The sequence below is a fragment of the Sprattus sprattus genome, assembly GCF_963457725.1.
Source record: "Sprattus sprattus genome assembly, chromosome: 15".
Taxonomy (NCBI): domain Eukaryota; kingdom Metazoa; phylum Chordata; class Actinopteri; order Clupeiformes; family Clupeidae; genus Sprattus; species Sprattus sprattus.
This window is the reverse complement of record NC_137913.1, coordinates 26,056,696-26,078,389: the sequence shown is the minus strand read 5'-3', so window position 1 is coordinate 26,078,389 and position 21,694 is coordinate 26,056,696. Positions and strand designations below refer to the sequence as shown.

Genomic DNA, 21,694 nt, shown 5'->3' with positions numbered 1-21,694 from the left:
TTCTGCAGTGGCTCCCTTATTCTTTAGAGCTCTGGTGTAAGTTATATAACTCCCAGGTTATTCAGTTATTCTCAAACGTTATTGAGGATTTGATCATGTAGTGCAAAGAACAATATGATTATGGTGGATTTTTATCTCAGGTCTCACAGTTAAACACGAGACATGAGGAGTCAGGGGAATTGATCTTGTATGCAGTGGTCAGCTAAAGTTGGCTTTGTTTAGGAACCGTCAGATTAAAAATCAATGTCACTCGTCTGATTTTTTTTCTTTTTTTGTAAGTAAATACTTATATGTAATGTAATAATTATGAATCTGTGAGGTAGCTGATGTGTCATCTATTAAGGCCTAATGCCAGGTGAATATGAGAAATGTCCACTTACTAATACTTCACGTAAGACAAAAACAATATGACCCAAATAAAAAACAAACAAACAAAAACAAATTAAATTCTTACACGAGCGCTGAATTAAAGCCATTGATGGTTTTTGGTGTGATATTGTGATGAATGGTGTGGGAACTCACTCCAATCATGTCTCCTCTAAACGAAAATGCCCAGCTTTTGCCTTAGATAATAGACTTTTCTGGCCAGACAATGCATTACAGCTGCCTGCGATCGATAGCCCCTGTGGTGTTGTTTTTCTTTACTCCTACTATCTACGCCAGGCCCGGACAGTGCCTCAGGGACACTAATTAAACTACTGGTGGCTTCAATAAAGATATCGCCACAATGGCATCATGGACACTTGTCATTTAAAGTGTCTGTATTGTGTTGGGTGTTGAGGGGGCTTCTTTGTGGTGAGTGTGAGCATACAATGTGTGAATACTTGGCTAAATAATATGGAACATGTTAGCTTTACTAAATAATTGTTTTCTTCAATAGGGAATATTGATATGAGCAAAAGTAGTTACAAGTACTGGATGAAATAAAAAAATAATAAAAAAAACATATAAAACCTTGGAAATCCATCTCTATTTTTGAGCGTAAATTCTGGAAAACTGTTCTGTTTGCAAATTTTGCTTACGACGGGTTTTAATATTTTGGAGTACTTGTAGATCCAATAAAGTAATTGATTCTTCTCCAGGTTTCCTTCCAAAGACAACAAATCTTCAAGCTGTGAAGTAATGGAAGATACTTGGCAAACTGTACATGGGGAGATATTTTAATATCTTTTGGGTTGGCAGAAATCCAAATGGATGACACTGAAGCCAGGCATTTCTTTAAACTAAATTTGAATCAATATTATATCCAAGGACAAGGAATCATATTGTGATTCTCATTATGATACTGTTGCTACACAGTACTCCTCATTTATTCCCAAAAAAACAACACATTGTTTAACAAACAACAGAAAAAGCAATCAGTGAATAAAGTAGAACACTGAATAAATGTGATATGCAAATCTTTTTTAGAAATTGGAAGTTAGAAACGGGAATTCAGCGTCTAAGCGCTGATTGGATTCTGCCAGTGAAAAGGCTGGTCTCTACTCAACAGCTTGTGTCAGTGATGACACCACATTGGTCTTTATATAATGCTTTGTGGAAATAAGCCATCCACCAAAATCATCAATCCACCAGCCGACCCAGTCAAGGTTTCCCATCCTGCTCCTCTTCCTTCTATAGGATCGGAGGTGCGGTGCCCATCGTCTTTGCCTACTTTGCGGAGGTTCTGGCGCGCGAGAAGCGGGGAGAGCACCTCAGCTGGCTCTGCATGTTCTGGATGATCGGCGAGATCTACGCCTCGGCCATGGCCTGGGCCATCATCCCGCACTACGGTCAGTCACAGCCTTGCCCAACACTTCCTGTCAAACTCAACAGCCAACCGTTGGCTGTTACTGGTAGAATGATATGATGTTTTCTAATATGACACAGCCAATGCAGTGCTAATCAAAGCTGTTTACACACAATGATGTACTGTAATACGAGGTGTTAGTTTACTATTTGAATGTAAATTCTAATGGGATGTTCTATTGATATATACGTTTATACGGTGGCAATGGTGTAATGAAAGTGTCTATATCCGATTTGGATGACTATACCAGAACATTCACAAATTGGCAAACTAATGTTCTGTAAAATTGTTCATTAAATATTATATTAAATCTGAAAAAAAGCATATGGCACCGCTATCCTTCATCCTGCCACAGGAAAGGGGTTAGAATATTTCAGTTCTTGAAAAGCTGTTAGAAAATCATAAAAGAGCCATATAACGTGGATTTGGAAGTACCCTACAGCAAGAAACAAAACATGTATACAAACAACACCGTATGGTGCTCTCAATTTCAATTTCAATTGATTTATCAATCAATATCAATTCACACTAGGTCACAAAACATCAGATACCACTTATGTGTAAAACAAACAATCTAGCTAAACACAATCAATATACAGGTTATGTCTGCTCTCTGAGGTTAGAGTACATCATTTATCGTAACAGCAAGCAAGTTTTGAGGTTGTGCCACAAAATATGTATTGACTTTTAGTAAAAAGAAGAATGAAGTTTCCTTGAGAGTCTGGGTCAAGGTTTCCTTGAGAGTCTGGGTCAAGGTGCCAGTTTTCTGTGCCAAGCGGGATATGCCCTGTGTAATGCAGTGGATTAGTCTGTTTGAGTGTGTGTGCCTGTTTGTGGGTACAGCTGCGTCAGATGTGTGTGTACACCCGTATGTGTGTGTGTGTGTGTGTGTGTGTGCAGGGGTAGGGGCTACCCTGTCAGATGTGTGCAGGGCAGCGGGGGGTGGAGTGGGGATGAGGGGGATGTGGGGTGTGGCACTCCTCAGGGTTAAGTGATTAATGTTGGCCGCGGAAGCACAGGGATATTTAAAGGATGAAGGCGTGCCGTCGGGAGATATAACGCCATGATTTATGGCACCTTAGCAAGGGGAAATGAGCTGCACTCATCAATAACCGTAAGAGAGAGAGAGAGAAAGAGAGAGAGAGAGAAAGCCAACGAGACCACAAACGCATAATGGATGTTAACGGGGGGTGCTTGCCGCCAGAACATAACGTAACAAAACGCTCTCTCTCTGCCTCCCGTATTCTTCCTCTGCCTGTCCTCTCTATCGCACTCGCTCACTCGCCGCGTCTTTTTTTATACCTTGCCGATTGAGCATAATTAGGTTTTTCTCCTTGCCTCACGAGACAAAGCTGGAGCCGGAGCGTGATTTATGAATGACCCGTGGTTAAGCCTCGCGGTGACGCAAATGGCGAGGGGCATGGGGGGGTTGGTATGGTTTGGGTAGAGTGAGGTTGGGGTTGGGGGCTGAAGGGATAGCCAGGCACTGGCTGTGCGCTACACAAGTGAGTCACGGGGCACCGTGTCACCAGCCTTTCTGTCCTGCATGCCGTGAAATCGATAGGAAACAATCACAGGCAGTGCAGAGGAGTGGGGGTGGGGGGTGGGGGGTGGCTGGTGAGTGTGCGTTTCATTCGAGAGCTGTCATGCTTGGCTGAAAATGAACCCCCCCCCCCCCCCCTCCCAGGACTCTAGTCCTAGTGCAGTAGTGCCCCCCCCCACTCCACTGCTGCTGGTCCTGCTCCTGCCTCCCTCTGTGATGGTCATGGAGTGAGAGCCCCCCTGCCTATCAAAGCACTGTCACTGATAGCCTGCGGTGCATCCCTAGGGCTCAGTGTCTAACTGTAACACACACACACACACACACACACACACACACACACACACACACACACACACACACACACACTCTCGCTCTCTCTCACACACACCACATACACACACATTCGCATGCACAAACCGGTCTTTCACACAGACACAGATGCATGCAAACACTTCTTTGTTCTCACACATGCATGCTCATTTATGAACTGTCACATGAATAACCTAAGCTGTCGCTTTCAAAAACTACTACTGTGAGGGCATTCACTGACACACACACACACACACACACGCTCACAGACGCACACACGCTCACAGACACACAAACGTATAAACTCCTAACAATTTGGCTATCTCCCTCAAACAAACTTCTACTGTGGAAAACTGTTCTTCCCCTACACAGGTATCCTCCATCCCATACACACACACACACACACACACACACACACACACACTTGCACACACTCGCAAACACTTACACACACACACACACACACACACACACACACACACACACACACGCACACACACACACACACACTCACACACACACTCACACACACACACACTCGCACACACACACACACACAAACACACACACACACACACACACACACACACACACACACACACACACACACAGACACACACAGACACACACACACACACAAACACACACACACAAACACACACACACACACACACACACACACACACACACACGAACAAACACACACACACACACACACACACACACACACACACACACACACACACACACACTCACAGACACCATTTTCATATTCACGTAGCCCATTAGAGTGTGCACATGAGGGGGTACAGGGAGAATCGGGTAATGGGGGTGACGTGCCCAGCATGCTACAGCTCTCTCTCTCTCTCAGCATCTTTTTACCTTTTCTCATAGAATGCCGCAGTGCTCTCCCACAGCAGCAGCAGCAGCAGCATTAGCAGCAGAGGGTGAAAGGGGCCACTAGACTGGAGTCCCCCTCACAGCGCCGCGCTGATGGATACTGATATGTGGAGCACTTCATTTGTCTCTAACACTCCATTACGTACTCCTTACCGATGGCGCCGTAACTCCCCAACACCCCCCCCCCCCCCCCCCCCACACACACACACACACAAAGATCCCAGAGGCACTGCGGTGGTATCACCAGACAGACCTGATCAGCACAATGCACTCACCGCAGCAACGAGATTCTGTTGCTGCTTCTAGATGCCTCCTTGTTTGCTCACTTAGGGAACCTCGGAGGTTTTCTGATATCAGACAGATAGGCACGCACCGGCAGTCGCCGTCAAACATTGTCATAGACACTCTCACAAACACTCATCCACATTCATAGCGGCAGCTTTTGGTTTTTCCACACGCTCTTCTTCGGGTGTTTTGAGAAAGAAAAACTTTTGCCATTAGACATGCAAGCTCACATCACAGCCTCACACACACGCAGTCAAAGAGGCAAAAGAAATGGGAAAGCAACAACAAAAATCCTCTCTCATTCGATGTCCTAGATTCTGTCGTGCTGGGAAAAAAAACTAAAAACACTCAAAGTGTACTCTGAGAGACTCGTGAGTCGATGGCTTGAAAGATCTGTCATTTGCTGCGGCTCGAAAGGCAGAGCCGCAAGGTGGAAATCATTGATTTCACATTAAGGAGTGGTTGTTTGTGTGTGTGTGTGTGTGTGTGTGTGTGTGTGTGTGTGTGTGTGTGTGTTTGTGTGTGGGTGCGTGTGAAGACGGGGAATCATACTGCAAAATCCAGTCCGCTCCAGATGTTTGGCCCATTCCCTTCGTTCTTATTTTGCCTCCAAGATCTCCCGATTGCAATCAATTACTTTTGCAGCATTTTTGATTTTTTCCCTTATTGCCAACAGTCTGCGACAGAAGCTTCTGACAAATTACGCTGATGAAATATTTTTTTGCCAGAGGGCTTGTGGGTATTGAAATTATGTATTGCTCATTTATTTGCTTACTTTGTATTTGTTTATTTGTGTTTGTTATATTTTTCAGTGTGCTACTTGTCTGTCCTCCTGTCTCTCCTTATGAGTGTTGGCATTCTGGAAGCCGCTCTCGCTTGATGCCAGCTCGTGACTGCTGCGTCTGTGGGAGTATCGCTGGTCGGGTACCAGCAGCGCGTGGCAGAGTTGGGGGGTGGGGGGTGGGGGTGAGGGTGGGGAGGGGGTGGTGGTTGTGGTTGCCGCTGGCTGCCGCCTCAGTCATCCATCCCCTCAGTCAATTATGCACATAATCCACATAATGTGATTCCCAATGACATGGGCGAAACATTAACCCTCAGGGGCTCGCCGCCGCATCCCCATAGGAAATAGGGAAAGAACAAGAAGAGCCAGAAAAAGAAAGCACTCAATTATGGTGGTACAGCGAGACATGATGACACCCTCCCTCCCCACTGATGCACATAAGCAAGCCTATCCTTTCAAAGGCATGCATACATTCGAGCAGGCACGGCGACTGGCCTTATTGGCTTAGATGTGTCTGGGTTCCTTAAGAATTACCATGGTGAGTAGGAAATTGAAACAGAGAAAATACTTGTATTCAGATTAGCACAGTGAGAATGGTAACCTCAAGAGAAGGCCCCATGCCAAAGTCCAGCAGGGAGAGCCCCAGGAATGCCGTCAGGCAGTGCCAAATAACGAGCAGGGGGTTAGGAGCCCTGGCCAGGAGACTAGACACTATACTGGTGCTGGGGTGGGGTGTGAGGGGGCTGAAAATTCAGATCACTGAAAGCTCCCAGACGGACATTAAAGAGTGGGATGCTTAAAGGAATGAGTCAATGCTATGGTTTTGGGGAGATAATAAATCAATTCCTTGTAAGCCTTGAAGCCATACAGTGGCTTCATGTCACTAATGAAACACGTAGTCCTCATGCTCACAGAGAGAAGCAGATACAATTTTTGTCTGGATATTCTCGACAAACAGTAGATTTCAAAATTGAAGAAGGATCGCTATTCAAATTGTGGATTGTGATTGTGTGTTAAAAAGATTGTGATATCATTTCCACCCCTAGATGGAAGGTGTTTGTAAGTTTGGTTGCCTGACAACACACGAATGGATTAGTTTCATATTTCTCAAATGTTGTGCCCGTAGTTCAGGGAAACTGGCGGTGTGTTTGGCACAGGGGAAAAGCTCTGCTCTGTCACAGCTCTGTGAAGATGGGGAATTGCAGCATTACTGATGAGCATATCAACAAGTCAACAAGTGTGAGACACAGAGTTTCTTTGAGGCATTGTCATTCCATCTCCTGTTAAAAAAGGTAAATGAGGAAGTAGGTAGGTGTAGCCTGAGTACGGCATGTGGTTTAACTTCATCCAACTCAGTGTCACCATGACAGCGCTGATGATGAGCAGCGACCACAAACACCACAGCCAATAGAGAACCATGTAACAACCTGCAACTCCAGCCCAGACATGGGCCAACTCCAAAGGGCATCTGGCCCTCATCTGGCCCCGTTCCGGCAACAGCGTCAGAGCGCAGGACTCATCCCAGCTTGCATACATAATCAGCGTCGGTGTCATCAAAGCCCTGTTTGAATATGCCCACAGGATTTGTTTCAAAGCTGTCATTTTTTCTCTGTCTCTCCCTTTCATACTCCCGACCCTGAAAGCCTCCCCTTTACCTCCCACTCTATACTGGAGGATTACAGCCTTATTGACTAAAATTACATACCGCAAACAAATCGTGCCTTCGGTGAGCATCCCCTTCGCGAATGTCAGAGAGCGAGAGGATCAGCGATTGGCCTTTTGATGATAGCAAATGCACGAGTTTGTTGAGAATAAGATTTTGCATCAGAAAACTTAGATAACGTATAAAATCCAACAAAAGCCTCTCGCAGAGAGAGAGCTTTCAATCAAACTGGGCAACATGGACATCAAGACGGCCCTGTCTTATCTTCAGACAGTCCTGAAACAATGGTGCAAAACCCATTTGAAGGCTGAAAGCATAGAAAAAATGAAATGCTAATTACTTCGAGTGGCTGGGGATCAAAGGGTTTTTTAGGAACCGGTTCTGAATGTGTGTGCTGCCACCCCATCTAAACACCCAAACACTGAAGAATATGGCTTTTATTTCAGAGTGCCGATTTAATGTGAAGTCTTGTTCTCTCATCCACACACCCACATACTGATATAGGCACCCCCTCCCACACACACACACACACACACACACACATAACAGTGTGTCCAATTTCATTTGAATTCTAACCTGTGCCTTAACAAACTTATACACACACAAGCTAATAGGACACAACTGTCCATCACACACCTACCTCTTTAGTAGACAGAACATAATGTCAAGGCATTTCATTTACTGCATCAAGCTGCAGTCAGCTGTAGTCATACATTAGAATTCCAACTGTGTTCGATTCCCAGGCTATCAATGCCTGGAAGGGTAATTTCCAATGTTGTTTATCTGTAGGGAGTAGTGGAGACAAAATGTGTGAGGCATGTTAATGCCTGAATGATTGGAATAGGATAGCCAACAGCAACCAGCACTCTTAATCTCACATTTTGTGTTACTGGATACAGGAGACTATGGTACAATACAGCTTTAGCTTCCTGCAGTACCTACTTGTTTAAATGTTGCTATTCATAGCCACACATTCAAAGCCGCACACTGTATTTTTTTATTGCAAGTACTGTAAGGAAACTAGAGGTGCATTTTTATGCCGTCCAAGCTTCTTGTTTTAGCTTTACCTGACCGTGACAGGTAGCAGATGGTATGTCTGGTTCGCACTTAACCCCCTGTAGAGCTCAGGCATTTGTGAAGTGTTCTTTAAAAACTAAATTAATTGTCTCGATGTATGAATGGTGAACACAAGATTGCCATTTCCCCCCCTATGTCATCGCACATAATACACACAAGTGAGAGCATTACCTAACCTGACAGAGACTTTGGGGTCATTCAGGAGCTACACCAGCGGGGGCCATCCAGAGGCAATGTTTCTCCACTGTGCTCACTATGCCCCCTGTTGGCAAACACCGGCACTTAGGTCTCTTACCATGATGACAAGGGCAGGGGGGCAGGCCCACAGACTTGTCGCTCAGTGGGTTGCTCCGGGAATAAGGTTGAGTCCTCTCCATCATGTTGATTTGTGATGATGTACTGTCGGTACGGAACAGGTGTACCATCTCTCCGCACAGCATGTGCGAAAAGAGACACTCATGATTAATGTGTGTGAATGTGATTGGGTGGTTGTGGATAAACCTGTGTGTGTGTGCATGTATGTTTTTGGTGGGGAGGCTGGACAGTAATGGGAAACTGTGGATGTGCGGGTAAGACTGGAGGATGAGTGTGGGATAGACACTGACCGTTGGCCGAGTCTGGCACGGGTATGTGCCACATCTAGATCTGAATCTTCTGATCTCTTTGGGAAGAGGGCTGGGCTGCGGAGGTTTGCGTAGAGTAAGAGCAGAGCTGTGAGATTTATGAGGCTTAGCGCTAGGCTAGGTAATAAAGGCAGACGCAACAAGAAAAATAGCACCATTGAAGTTAAAAAACACACCCTATTACGCAAAAATTCACTCACCTCAGACAGGTGTGTGTGTGTGTGTGTGTGTGCATATGTGTTTGTGAGTTTTTTGTGCGTGTGTGTGTGTGTCTGTGTATGTCTGTGTGCATTTGCGTGTGGGTGAAATACACTTATTGAGAGAGTGAGGCAGCCATGCAACGATCTCATTACAGTGAATGCTAGTTTGGGCGTTTCTCCCCTCATTGGTCCCTGCTGTGGGGTGTCGTTTTGAAGAGATGCTCATTGAACTGCTCCATGGCTCGCTGGAGAGACAGCAGGTGGAATTATTTTACTGTCAATGTCTGTAATGAAGCCCAAAAGCTGTGGAGATGCTGCTTAGGGAAAAACATCCCAAAATCCCACAATTGTGTCATTAATTTGTCACAGTTCTCTTTCCACATTTTACTCTCAGTTTAGCGGAATTGTGACTGATCGGTTTGAGATTGCAACTGTGTGCTGATTTTCATCATTATCCAATATAAGAATAACTTTTCTGCATTTCAGTTTTTCTATTTGTTTTTGCTTGTATGTACGTATGTCAATGTCATATTGTTTGTGTGTGTGTGTGAGAGATCACATTTGCCTGTGCTTATTTGATTGTCAGTGTGTATGCACGTGGCAGTCATATTCTAATGCTTGCTTGTGTGTATGTTGTGTGTGTGTGTGTGTGTGTGTGTGTGTGTGTGTGTGTGTGTGTGTGTGTGTGTGTGTGTGTGTGTGTGTGTGTGTGTGTGTGTGTGTGTGTACATGTTGCAGGCTGGAGCTTCAGCATGGGCTCAGCCTACCAGTTCCACAGCTGGAGGGTGTTCGTGGTAGTCTGTGCTCTTCCCTGCGTCTGTGCAGTCGTGGCCCTCACCTTCATGCCTGAGAGCCCTCGCTTCTTGCTAGAGGTAAATACCAATACGTCACAAACATGTCAAGCTATCAGTGGAGCAAGAGAGCAGAGGTACATCACTTCACCTGTGACTGAGTTTTTTTTGTAATAATAATAATTGCTTAGTTTAGTCTGTGGAGTTCTTAGAAGGTGAAGTGAGTACAATTTAGCTCTACTCTATCTACTCTGTCCAGAGAAGTTTTTGGGAATCCTCAGTTTATCAGAGGCTAATTGCTGTAAATGCTTACTGAAAAATTGAATAACAACTACCTTTTTACGTTTGAATGTTTTGCTGTTCATTCTACCTCCCCCGATTTAAATTTCAGAGTAGGAAAAAGCCACTCGTAAATGTTCTTGCTTTAGTGACGGGGGAGGCTAAACATGAGTGAGACAGCTACACCCCCAGCCCCCCCCCCCCCCTTTGAAATGTGTGACTCACAGGGTGTCGTGACTACCTCCACTGATAGACTGGAGTGCCAAAGTGGCTGTCACGCTTCAAAACTGATAGCAGTTAATCCCCTGTTAATTCCCCACGGATTTCTCCTCTCCTCTCTCTCTCTATTTCTCTCTCTCTCTCTCTCTCTCTGTCGCTCTGTCGCTCACACTCACTCTCTTAGGTGGGGAAGCACGACGAGGCCTGGATGATCCTCAAACAGATCCACGACACCAACATGCGAGCCCGGGGACAACCGGAGAAAGTCTTCACTGTGAGTCTCTCCCATCCTCGCCTCACGGGATTTCTAAACAGTTCAGCGTGGCAACACGTTTAAATCTGCTGAGAATCGTAGATGATTGTGTGTCTCCCCCCACGTTCATCATGGCTTTAAGAATTTTTTTTTGTCACTCACATAAAAGGGCACGCACCAGCATCAACGTGCAGTTATGCTACATTGAAGCTTTCTGCGCAAGCTAAATACTTGATCGGCTATGTTGAAACAGGAAGTCTTCATATGATGTTGGTGATACTGTAAAAACATGGTTGTGCCTCTGAAAAGATGTAAAGAACAAACCTCCTTGTTGCATCTAATGACTGTGCAGTTTGAGGGTCCCCCTAGAAATGTCAACATTATTTTCATTTGTGTTGCAGGTTAATAGAATCAAAATCCCCAAACAGATTGATGAGTTAGTGGAAATGGAGTCAGAATCCGCAAATGCTGTATCTAAATTTGTCTTCAGAGTGAAGACGGAACTTCGTGGGGTAAGGTCATTTGTCGATTGTTTTGCTCTAGTAAAACATCTGTGCAAACAGCTACAACAATCTACATTTGAAATGATGAGATATATAAGTGTGTGCATGTTTGATTGAGAAAACGTCCTTTGTTGCAGATCTACGTCAACTTCCAGAAGTGCTTCAACTATCCAGTGAAGGACAACACAGTGAAACTGGCCATTATCTGGTTTACCTTGTCATTTGGGTGAGGAAGACTCTTTCTGCTTCTGCATTAGTAGGGTTAGTGATTACCATTATTTAAGACACTCCTATAGACGAAGATGGTAAGTGTGATATTTTAAGCAGAAATCAGAAGTAGTTAGACATCATGTAAGGTCTAGTGCCATCAGACATCGATCTGTGCATATTGATTACCTTTCTATACATAGGGATAGTGAAGTCTTTCAACTCGCTTGGAAATTGACTGAGACTGAGCCAGGCGTCTTTAATGATTTTTTCCCCCTGGATAAATCAACCTCAGCTGCTGGAAATAAACTTAAAAATTGACACAATCCTTTTTTTAACTCATTGATTTATATGCAGAGGAAGACATTTCTTCCTGCTCCATTTTTGCATTGTAGAATATACCACTTAATATTTATTTACATTTATGAAGTACGCATATGATTGTCTCCCACCAGGTACTATGGTTTGTCTGTCTGGTTCCCTGATGTCATCAAGCACCTGCAGGCGGACGATTACGCATCCAAAGTGAAGATCCACACCAATGAACGCATTGAGGATTTCACTTTCAACTTCACTCTCGAGAACCAGATTCACTCCAACGGCTTATTCGTTCGTGACAGGTACATCTAAAAGCTACTGGTAATCACTGCTGGCCTCCTGGCATGTATAACCACAACAAACCAGGAAAAGTGCCACGTACAACTTGTACTGTACTGCTTTCTTGAAGACTAATCTCCTTGCATTGTCAAGTTGAATCATGAATACAAATATTTTTTCTCCTGTGTAAGAATCATTCAAAGTATATCCCTTTCATGTTGCCTTGGCAGTTTTGTGAATATGAAAATGAAGTCCGTCACATTCACTGACTCCACGTTTCGTGACTGCCACTTTGAGGATATCTCCTCTGTGGGCTCCTTCTTCCGCAACTGTACTTTCATTGGAACTTTCTTCTTCAATACAGGTGAGTTTAAAACAGTGAACAACAAATACAGCTGGTTTCACCTTTCATAATGTTTACCTTCAGAATGACCTGAAGTGTTGAATCTTCTCAGTCGTGAATTGTTGAGCATCTGTCAGATCTTCACCTAGATTGAGCCAGGCTGTACAGTAGCTGGTAAGGTAGCTCTGATTATTACCCATACAAATATTCATAGATCACTTTTTATTATTTTTCTCAGTTTAATTCCTGGAATAATTAGACTATAATTCAGGGCATTGCCTTCATGAAGATGGCAAGCCATTTACTGCTGTAATTGTATAAGGCTAACATGAGGAGTACAGAAGCTCTAGCCTAAACCATTAGTGTCTGATGGGGGGGAGAAAATATGAGCTTTTAAAAGGCAAAATGGCCATTCTGTAATTGCATGTCTTTGTTTGTTTTTTTGCAGACATTGATGACTCCAAGCTCATCGGGGGAACTGAGGTTATCAACAGTACATTCATTCACAACAAGACAGGCTGTCAAATGACATTTGATGATGACTACAGCGCCTACTGGGTTTACTTTGTCAACTTTCTGGGAACCCTTGCTGTGTTGCCAGGCAACATAGTATCTGCTCTACTCATGGACAAAATAGGGCGCTTGTCCATGTTAGGTATGAAGATTTAATAGCATGCACAAAGGAAAACTGACCTGAAAATAAAAAGGATAATTCTTTAAAGCTAATGTTTTCACATTACAAAGTAAAACAGCGGGATAGTACGCTAGTGTTTGTTATTTGTTTCATTACTGGGGAAAACCTGATCTGGAGATATCAGAAACGTGATACAAAAAAGATGTACGTCATATTATGTTATGGGCTATCCCAACGTTTGGAGGTCTGATATTTCTACTATGTATCGGGGTCCTGTTCGTCCTGTCGGGATTTTATTTTTCAAGAAGGACTATACATTATCCCTAACGCAAATCATAATATTTACACAGTATTTCCTTTTGGGCTGTACGTGTTGTTTTTACAGGTTTTTCCATGATCCTGTCTGGGATCAGTTGCTTCTTCCTGTGGTTTGGCACCAGTGAGTCCATGATGATTGCCATGCTCTGCCTCTACAATGGTCTGAGCATATCCGCCTGGAACTCACTGGATGTGGTCACTGTAGAGCTCTTCCCTACAGACAGGAGGTATGCTCACGGTGCAGAGGCCAGTGCTCACTCCACTAAAGCTTAGTCTTACCTTTCCTTGGTCTGTTTAGAAGTGTCTTTATGTGTCGTTGTTCCCTTCTGTGTGGGTTGAGTGATTCATTCTTCACTGCCAGTAATCCGTGTACACACACCCACTCAGGCAGATACATAAGTAAATTATGGTATTTATTATGTTGTGATGTGATTACATTAGGCCTCTCTTTTGCTGTTTCTGTACACACAAATGCACACACACACACCAAACACACACACACACACACACACACACACACACACACACACACCAAGCACATACACACACACACTTACACACATACACACACACACTGTTCCTATTTTTTTTCTTTACCAGTAAATCCATGGACCCCTTGCTTTGTTTTATTGACTCTTTGATTCACACCTGAATTTCATCTATCTATAAATCCAGAAATCTCTGTGTGTCTGTCTCTCTGTCTGTCAGTCAGTCTGTCTAGGGCGTATCTCCCTGACGTTAGTTATGAGATTTCGCATGTAGCTTACGCATGTCATGAACCTGTGCATCCTTGATTTTGAAGATTTCTGAATTCATAGTTTGCGACATATTTGTATTTTATCGTTTGCGGTAGGCACTATGGGTAGTGTAGTAATTCAGAGAAAGAGGGGCGGACCCACGCGACGTGAATGATGTCATAGTCATAGAACAGTCGTCGTCATAGATGTTACCCCAGCTGATGCGTATGGGCCTGGCATGTAACCAACTCTCAGCTCAGCTAACACTACAGAATGCATAATTCCTACGGGCACTGCACTAGTAATCTTAAATTTCAGTACATCTCTGAGAGATCAAAGTGTAACATATATATCTGTCTGTCTCTATCTTCCTTTCTCTCTCTCTCTCTCTCTCTCTCTTTCCTCCCCCTTTTCAGATGCACTGGTTTTGGCTTCTGTAACGCCCTGTGCAAGCTGGCGGCGGTAATGGGGAACGTGTTCTTTGGCTCTCTGGTGGGCATCACCAAAGCCATCCCCATCCTGATGGCCTCCTCCGTGCTGGTCTGCGGGGGCCTGGTGGGGCTGCGGTTGCCTGACACGAGGAACAACGTGCTCATGTAACCCAGTCCACAAAGAACACCAGGAGCGCTGTGGTTGCGGGCAAAAGGTTTAATCCAGCTAACCAGGCAGATAACCCACATTTACTCTATGTCATATCTCATGTCTTACTCTATTGTTTAACTTGGTCAGATACATCTCCCAGATGTTTATTGTGAAGGGGATGGCTCGCATTGGTTTTCCAATTAAGCGACTTTTATTACAGATTTTTGTGTATCACCTAATACCCTTCAGCAGTAATGTATACCCAACCCTGCAGTTGCCATATTCCGTCAGGCTGGAGCTCCGTAGATGTTATTATACATAGCGTTAGAAATCGCTTGGACAAAATCAATCTTCTCTGACAAAATCTACTGTTTACAAGTAAAACATTTTTTTTTTATGATTACGTAACTCACCTAAACCATGTGTCAGGTTCCCAATATAGCTGTTGTGGGCTGTGAGTGTCTGTGGCTCAGTTTTTGAATGGTGTGAGTAATGATGTGCCTCCAGTTCCTGTTGTTCCCCGTGTAAAAACAAGCTGTAATGAGCACCTGGAGCCTGCTGTGTGGGCCTTACTGGGCCCCAGCCAGCCATGTAAAGGAGGCCAGGTGAGCAAGGGATGACAGAGAGGGAGGGATAGTGAGAGGGGTGGGGGGGGGGTAGAGAGGCAAAGGCGGAGAGGGGGTCACACATGGAACTGCTGTGGCACAGCTGGCAGAACAGAGGAGAGGAGATAGCTGAAGACTCGGGTACGGGGGTGGGGGCAAAGACTTGCCAATCATGTTTTTACATGCCACTTAAACTCCTCACCTGCCACTGTTAGTGTTCTATGTAAACATGCATTATGTGCTGTGAGACTAACATATTTTTGTTGTTGTGATTTTTTTGAAAATGAAGAGGTTACGGAAATGCCCTGTGCTGTCAGGAAAAAAGGACTGTAATTTGTGGTTCTGCTAATTAATTATATGTGTTATGATACGGTTGTACAGTTTAAAAATGGGTTTCTTTCTAGGTGTAGTTGCAAAAGTCTCTCAGCCGGAAAAGTTTTGTTTTGGTTTCCGATAGAAGTATTGCCCACCATTGGGAGCTACTCAGTTAAAATAGAAACGAAAGGATGGTTCGTTGTGGGTCTACAAAAGTCTGCAGAAATGCATTAGAATCTGCATTGGGAGTGTTGGTTAAACCTTTTGCCCTGGTGTCTTCTTTATAAATAAAAAGGCCATATGAGGTAATAGTGGGTATTGTCACAATATATGTACATATCAAATGTAGCGCTAAGCTCAAAATTTATACTTTATTGGCAGCCACATTTCTAAGCAAAAGAGAAACAAGCCCAGCTCTTTATTTTTGCTAAAAAATGTTCTGGCTTAATGTTCTGGATTTGTGTTGGACTGTTAGTGTTGTATGCGGGCTCTGTGGTAACCTGTTTTTATTTGTCGCTTCTATGCCTGTTTGAAATGATTCATTGAGGCAGTGACTGTACATACTCACGTCATGCTGCTTCCTCTGTGAAACACTGAATGGCCTTTACAAAAATTGTGCAAACGTGCCTCTCCTTGTGAGCTCACCCATACGTTAAAGAGGAGTTTACCTGGGCGTCTCCCCGAGTTCACGTTCGCAGAACTAGGAGATGAAGGGGGAACACTCAGAGCCCGTCCTGCTTCAGTCACCTTCTATTACCATTGTGAACATAAAGGCTTCTTTGTGCTTGTAGTATGATATTGCCAATACCATGAATAACACTATGCAAAAGTCTCAAAATCTCTGGTGTTAAAATGAATATTTGTTCTCTTGTGGTTTTCAAGAGAAGTGGAGAATGATTCCATCAGCAATAATTTAATATTAAGAATAAAAATATGTTAGAAAACATATTATATTTATTCAGACTAATTGAATATGGAGACATGTGACACGTGTGTCAGGTGTGCGAGTGAAGATGATAAAAAAGACACAGCGACTAGCTCTGTGTCGAGCGTTCCTTTTGTTAAACTTCAGGACTTGAATTTGTAAACATACAGCACTGCTGAAACTAGCCAGGAAGAGAAGAACATTTCTAGAAGCAATGGATGCTGGAAAGGAATGAGATATGGATAGGATTGGGAGGAGAGAGGAGCCTGCTGGGAGAGGCCGGGGTCTCCCACCCCCAGCAGATGGTAGTGCGTGTCTGGAGCAGAAGGGAGGGAGGGGAGGGGAGGCCTGCGGGTGCTCCCCGGCAGCGCAACAACAAGCGGCCATGAAGGTTTCCAAGTAACACTTGCTTCATTAGGCTCTTCAGCAGCTTGAGGTGTGTGTGTGTGTGTGTGTGTGTGTGTGTGTGTGTGTGTGTGTGTGTGTGTGTGCGCGCGCATGTATGTGTCTGAGACTTTTGCACAGTGTGACAGTATGGTAGGGCGTAATGATGTGAAGCATGAGATAAAATGTACTCTTTAGTCTCACTGCAGTGTTCTGGGCATAATACACAAATAGCGGCGCACAGTGTCGCAGGCTGCAGGCAACAGGCTGCACATTTTAACCTGAAAAATGGATATTTATTTCATTATTTATACACATATTTATTTGATTAATTATTAATGTATTATTTATGTAATAGTTATTTATTTAGTTTTGCTGATGGGGAATGCATCATAATTCAGTTAAGACCAGACACCTTAAGAATGACAGCCATTCTTATGCCAGTGTCATACAATTCTAAAAAAAAATTCCTTTCAACACTTTCTACTGTAATGATTGATTTTTTAAATCCTTGAATGCTGTATAAAGTACAGTGAAGAACAGTAAAATTAACTGCAATAAGAAACCCCTCAGTCTGTTTCTTTATATGTGTGAATTAAAAGAGTGTAGTCCCCTTTCGAGGGATTTTTATGTAGTTAGCAATATAGCTGTCTTACCCGTAGAGGGCAATGACAAGCCACTTATGTTTAAAAACCTTGTCCTTGGTTTTAGTAGAGTTCTGTTCATAATGTCATTTATATTAAAAGACAATCCAAAACACGGTGGTACTATACCATTAGCAGCTCCAACACTTGCCTTTAATCATGATGGTGTCCTAATATGCTAAAAAGATGTTTCTGTGTATTTATGTTTTTTTTTTTTTTTTTTGCCAGGATTAGTCCAAAGAAATACCTTACATTTGAACCAGTCATGAAGTGCTCAAGTGATAGTTTCCTATGGACTGTATTTTATGGAAAAAAACTGGTCAAATCTTTTTTCACGAATCTGTTTAGAAATTTTCAAATTTCAAAGGTTAAAGCGCTCTCTCTAGTTCTGTCAACAGTGACGTTAACATGAACAGATGCAAAGAGGGAAGTCCGTCATGATAGTTTAATCTTAAACTAATGGATATAAACCACTTTGTCAGTTGACAAATTGCGCCTGTGTCTCTGTGTCCTGTGTCCTCTGTAGTGTTTGGTTAGTGTCGCTAGCTTAGTGTTTGTAATTTCACTTTCAAAGCAGTCTTCTGGGTGGAATAAATTGTCTTCAACATTGTCAGCGTTTTGTTAACATATTACATCATGCATAGTGTGATAGCTGATCCTAGTTAATCCCTACAAAATCCTCCATATCTAGAAACCTGCTTCAGTAGTAGACAAACAGAATCCTTCTTCATTAGGCCTGTGACATACCAAAGCTACCTGCTGCTTTTACAAACCTGGCAGTGCTATGCAGATGTTTCTAGTTATTTATCGGTTATCCTGTAACTTTCCACAATAACTTTCCACAATGATGAGTCAGATTCCCTGGATATGTTCAAACCTTTGGTGATTCTCACATGGTGGATCTGCTTGGCTTCTCTGTTTGTGTCCGCTGGAAAAAGAATGTTTGTACTCTCTTCCCTGTCATCCATGTGTTGTGGATCTGTTGCTGTGTGTGTGTGTGTGTGTCTGTCTGTGTGTGTGTGTGTGTGTGAGTGTGTGTGCGTTTGTAGCTGTGTGAGTGTGCTTGTGTACTAGTACAGTGTTATTTATGCTTTTGTGTGTGTGTGTGTGTATGTTTATTTGTCTATCGCACCCTGTGTGTGTGTGTATGTGTGTGTGAGAGAGAGAGAGAGATGGAGAGAGAATATGTATGTGTGTCTATGTGTGTTTGAGAGAGAGAGAGTGTGTGTGTATATGTGTGTGTGTGTGTAAATAATGTATATATTGTTGTTGGGGTTAAGAGTATTGTGCTTTTGACTGACTGAAACATGTTCAGATCTGTATGTGACTAATGTGGTTCAGCTCTCTTCACATCACTGTCCTTTCCCAACAAATAACCAAACATTCAATATTGCATTCAAAATTGCATGTGTGTGTGAGTGATTGAGTGTGTGTGTGTGTGTGTGTGTGTGTGTGTGTATGTGCGTATCAAACGCTTTTTGTTTTTGAGCTTCTATTTGTGTTTCTGTGTTCCTCTGTCAGAAAAAAAGAGCATATTAATTTGGGATAAAATGTGAATGTATCTACTCATGTAAGTTATTTTCATTGTTTGTTTCATTTGACAAAGAAAGGAAAAATCTATTTATGGATATAAAGAAAAAATATGTCTATTACTGTGAAGGGCATGCCAGTACTTGGGTGACTGTAAATATATGGAGTATAATGTCTGTGGAAGTGTGTATCAAAGTGTTTGCCAAATTAATTATTATTTTACAGAGAGATTCTTGTGAGTGCTTTCAAGAAGGTCACTGCTTATGGCCTCATGCCATGTATATGGTAGAAAATAAAGTCATGCTCTTTTCACCAACACACTGTGTGCTCAGATGTGTCAGACTCTTTTTGTTAGTGTCGCCAAGCTTCAGATTTGCAACGAAAAGGAAACAATTCCTGTATTGATGTAACTATATAGAGAAAACTTTTTTTAAATGTATCACTTGGACTGTCTTCTGTTGAATATTGAATTTCTTATATTATAACAAACTGTCATTCATCTTTCCTCTCTTAACCTTCTAAACTTTGTTGTCGTTGTGCTGCTCTTGATGCATGTTAATCCAAGAGTAAGCATATTATGGTGTATTGTCTCCCCTCTCATTTATAGTACCACTGTGTGCTTCTGTTCTGTTTTTGTTGTTTTTCCATCTCTTTTTCCCTATGTCCACTTTGACTCAATCTCTTCTGCTTTTTGCGCCCTTTTTTAAAGGTCTCTGCCCTCAATTTCAATGTGTTTATTTTACCAACTTGTCTCTCCCTCACCTATTCTTTATTTGGTGGAAAATGTTTAAATTCTCTGATATAATCTGATGTGAAATTATTCATCTGTAGGCATACATAAATATCAGCTGCACAAAAAAAGAACAGCTAATGTGGTTGACTGCACCGGGTACTTGGCAAAACTAGGCCTATTTACTGGTACTACTACTTCTTACTATCTACTATTTATCTCAAAAAACAACTATCCTCATGTAGAATACAGTGGATATATCCACCCCATCAAGTACTGGGCTCTGGTCAAGAGGGAAATCCAACTGCGAAAGTGCTCATCGGTAATGTCTGTAGGCTGTTACGAACATCTATTGACCACTTGATCATCTAGTCGTCACTAGGTCACTAGAACATCTAAGATAGGGTGACCATATTTGAGTTTAAGAAAAAGAGGACACTTTGTCGCGGGGGAAGGGGCGTGGTGGTGAGATGACCCCGCCCCCCCCCGACGAGGTTTTGAAATCTTTTCCACATGCAGATGTCATGTGCTGTTGTAAACAATGCAACAAGTCACTAGTTGCATTGTTTACAACAGCACATGACATCTGCATGTGGAAAAGATTCTAGTTAGGCCAACTAGTGGAAGTGGCAAGGTGCTCAGTGTTGACAGATTGGAAATGGCGAAGTATCATACCAAATGCTCAAAATGATGGTCTTTGGAGGATAATTATCCTGTATCTGGCAACACTGAGAGGGCGGTCGACCAATGACAGTTCTCTCTACAGTCAGAGCTTGCGCAAGCAGGTGGAACGAGATACCCTTTCAAAAACTTGTAAGGGTGTAAAAACTAGTTTGTGAAAGACCCAGAGAAACACAAATATCCGACGAGGCAAAATCCCTAATCTAAGACCACATCACCAACACTTTGCCTTCTGTGGAATCTGACACAATACATATGTGCAATGACACTTATGCTGGGGTCTCATAGGCCCACAAGGGCATCCTAAGAAGTTCTCTATAATGAGTTGTGCAGAGGGGTTGGGGGGTGCAGAACTTTAGCGGTGAGGTGAGAACATCCTTGTGTACAACAGACTGCATGCACAAATGGATTAGAAGAACCAATCTAATTACACTACCTTAACATCTAACAACCAAGAGTGCCAAAAGTTGTCTCAAGGCCTTCCTCAACAACATTAGGATAATTCAGATAATGCAGCCAATTGTCACGACACTGCTGCCAATCAGCGTGTACCAGTTTGTTCTTACAGGCATAGGTAAACATTAATTTATTTCCCTTTCTGATGTATTTATGTTGAATGAGGACATGTTAACACGTAAAATATCCAAATTGTGAACATGCAGTATTATACATTATGGGTATCGTGCCTCACGTCAGCATAATTTTACACACTATGGGGCGAATCACATTTTCATTTGTCTGGTAAGAATCAGTGTATTGCGCAGTCTTACTATTCTTTGGGTTTCAAATTCAAGTCTATTTGGTGGCTCAGGCCTCAAATCACATCATACTGACAGTGAAGCTACAGTAGCTCGCGTGCTTGTGACAAACGTTCATTACAGACTACCTTGTTACAGAACTCCAATATGGCGTGAGCAGGTGAGCCGCAAGGTGGAGCTGCGGGCAGCTAATTAGCGCGCAGGTTGGTGTGTGGTTGGGAGAGGAAACTGCCGTGGAGTGTAGAGGGGCACAGCCTCTCGTTAGAAGTCAACGCTATGGGAGTTCTCTGAGTGAGAGTCAAGCGACATGAGTTGCGGCTGACATCAAACCTTTAAAACGGCAGCTTACTCAAACGACGTTTTTTTTTCTCCAGTTATTTCGAGGCCCATTTCGATTCTGCAACAGACGTCCCGGATCGAACTATCAGGTTACACTACTGGGAGCTAAATCTTGTACAAGTGTTTCTAAACTGGGGAAACCGAAGCAGG

General features: G+C 43.1%; 1 protein-coding gene across 1 annotated transcript in view; it reads left to right on the top strand.

Moving 5' to 3' along the window:
• sv2ca (synaptic vesicle glycoprotein 2Ca) overlaps positions 1–14,651 on the top strand; it is a gene marked incomplete at both ends in the record, with an annotated part of 24,540 nt that extends 9,889 nt beyond the window's left edge. The window contains 10 exons of the mRNA XM_080852911.1: positions 1,621–1,772; positions 9,909–10,042; positions 10,644–10,733; positions 11,114–11,224; positions 11,353–11,441; positions 11,878–12,042; positions 12,250–12,383; positions 12,811–13,017; positions 13,382–13,541; positions 14,468–14,651. Of these exons, the coding sequence (XP_080709037.1) occupies positions 1,621–1,772; positions 9,909–10,042; positions 10,644–10,733; positions 11,114–11,224; positions 11,353–11,441; positions 11,878–12,042; positions 12,250–12,383; positions 12,811–13,017; positions 13,382–13,541; positions 14,468–14,651 (1,426 nt within the window). The remainder of the gene's footprint in view (positions 1–1,620; positions 1,773–9,908; positions 10,043–10,643; positions 10,734–11,113; positions 11,225–11,352; positions 11,442–11,877; positions 12,043–12,249; positions 12,384–12,810; positions 13,018–13,381; positions 13,542–14,467) is intronic.
• Positions 14,652–21,694: the final 7,043 nt, after the last annotated feature.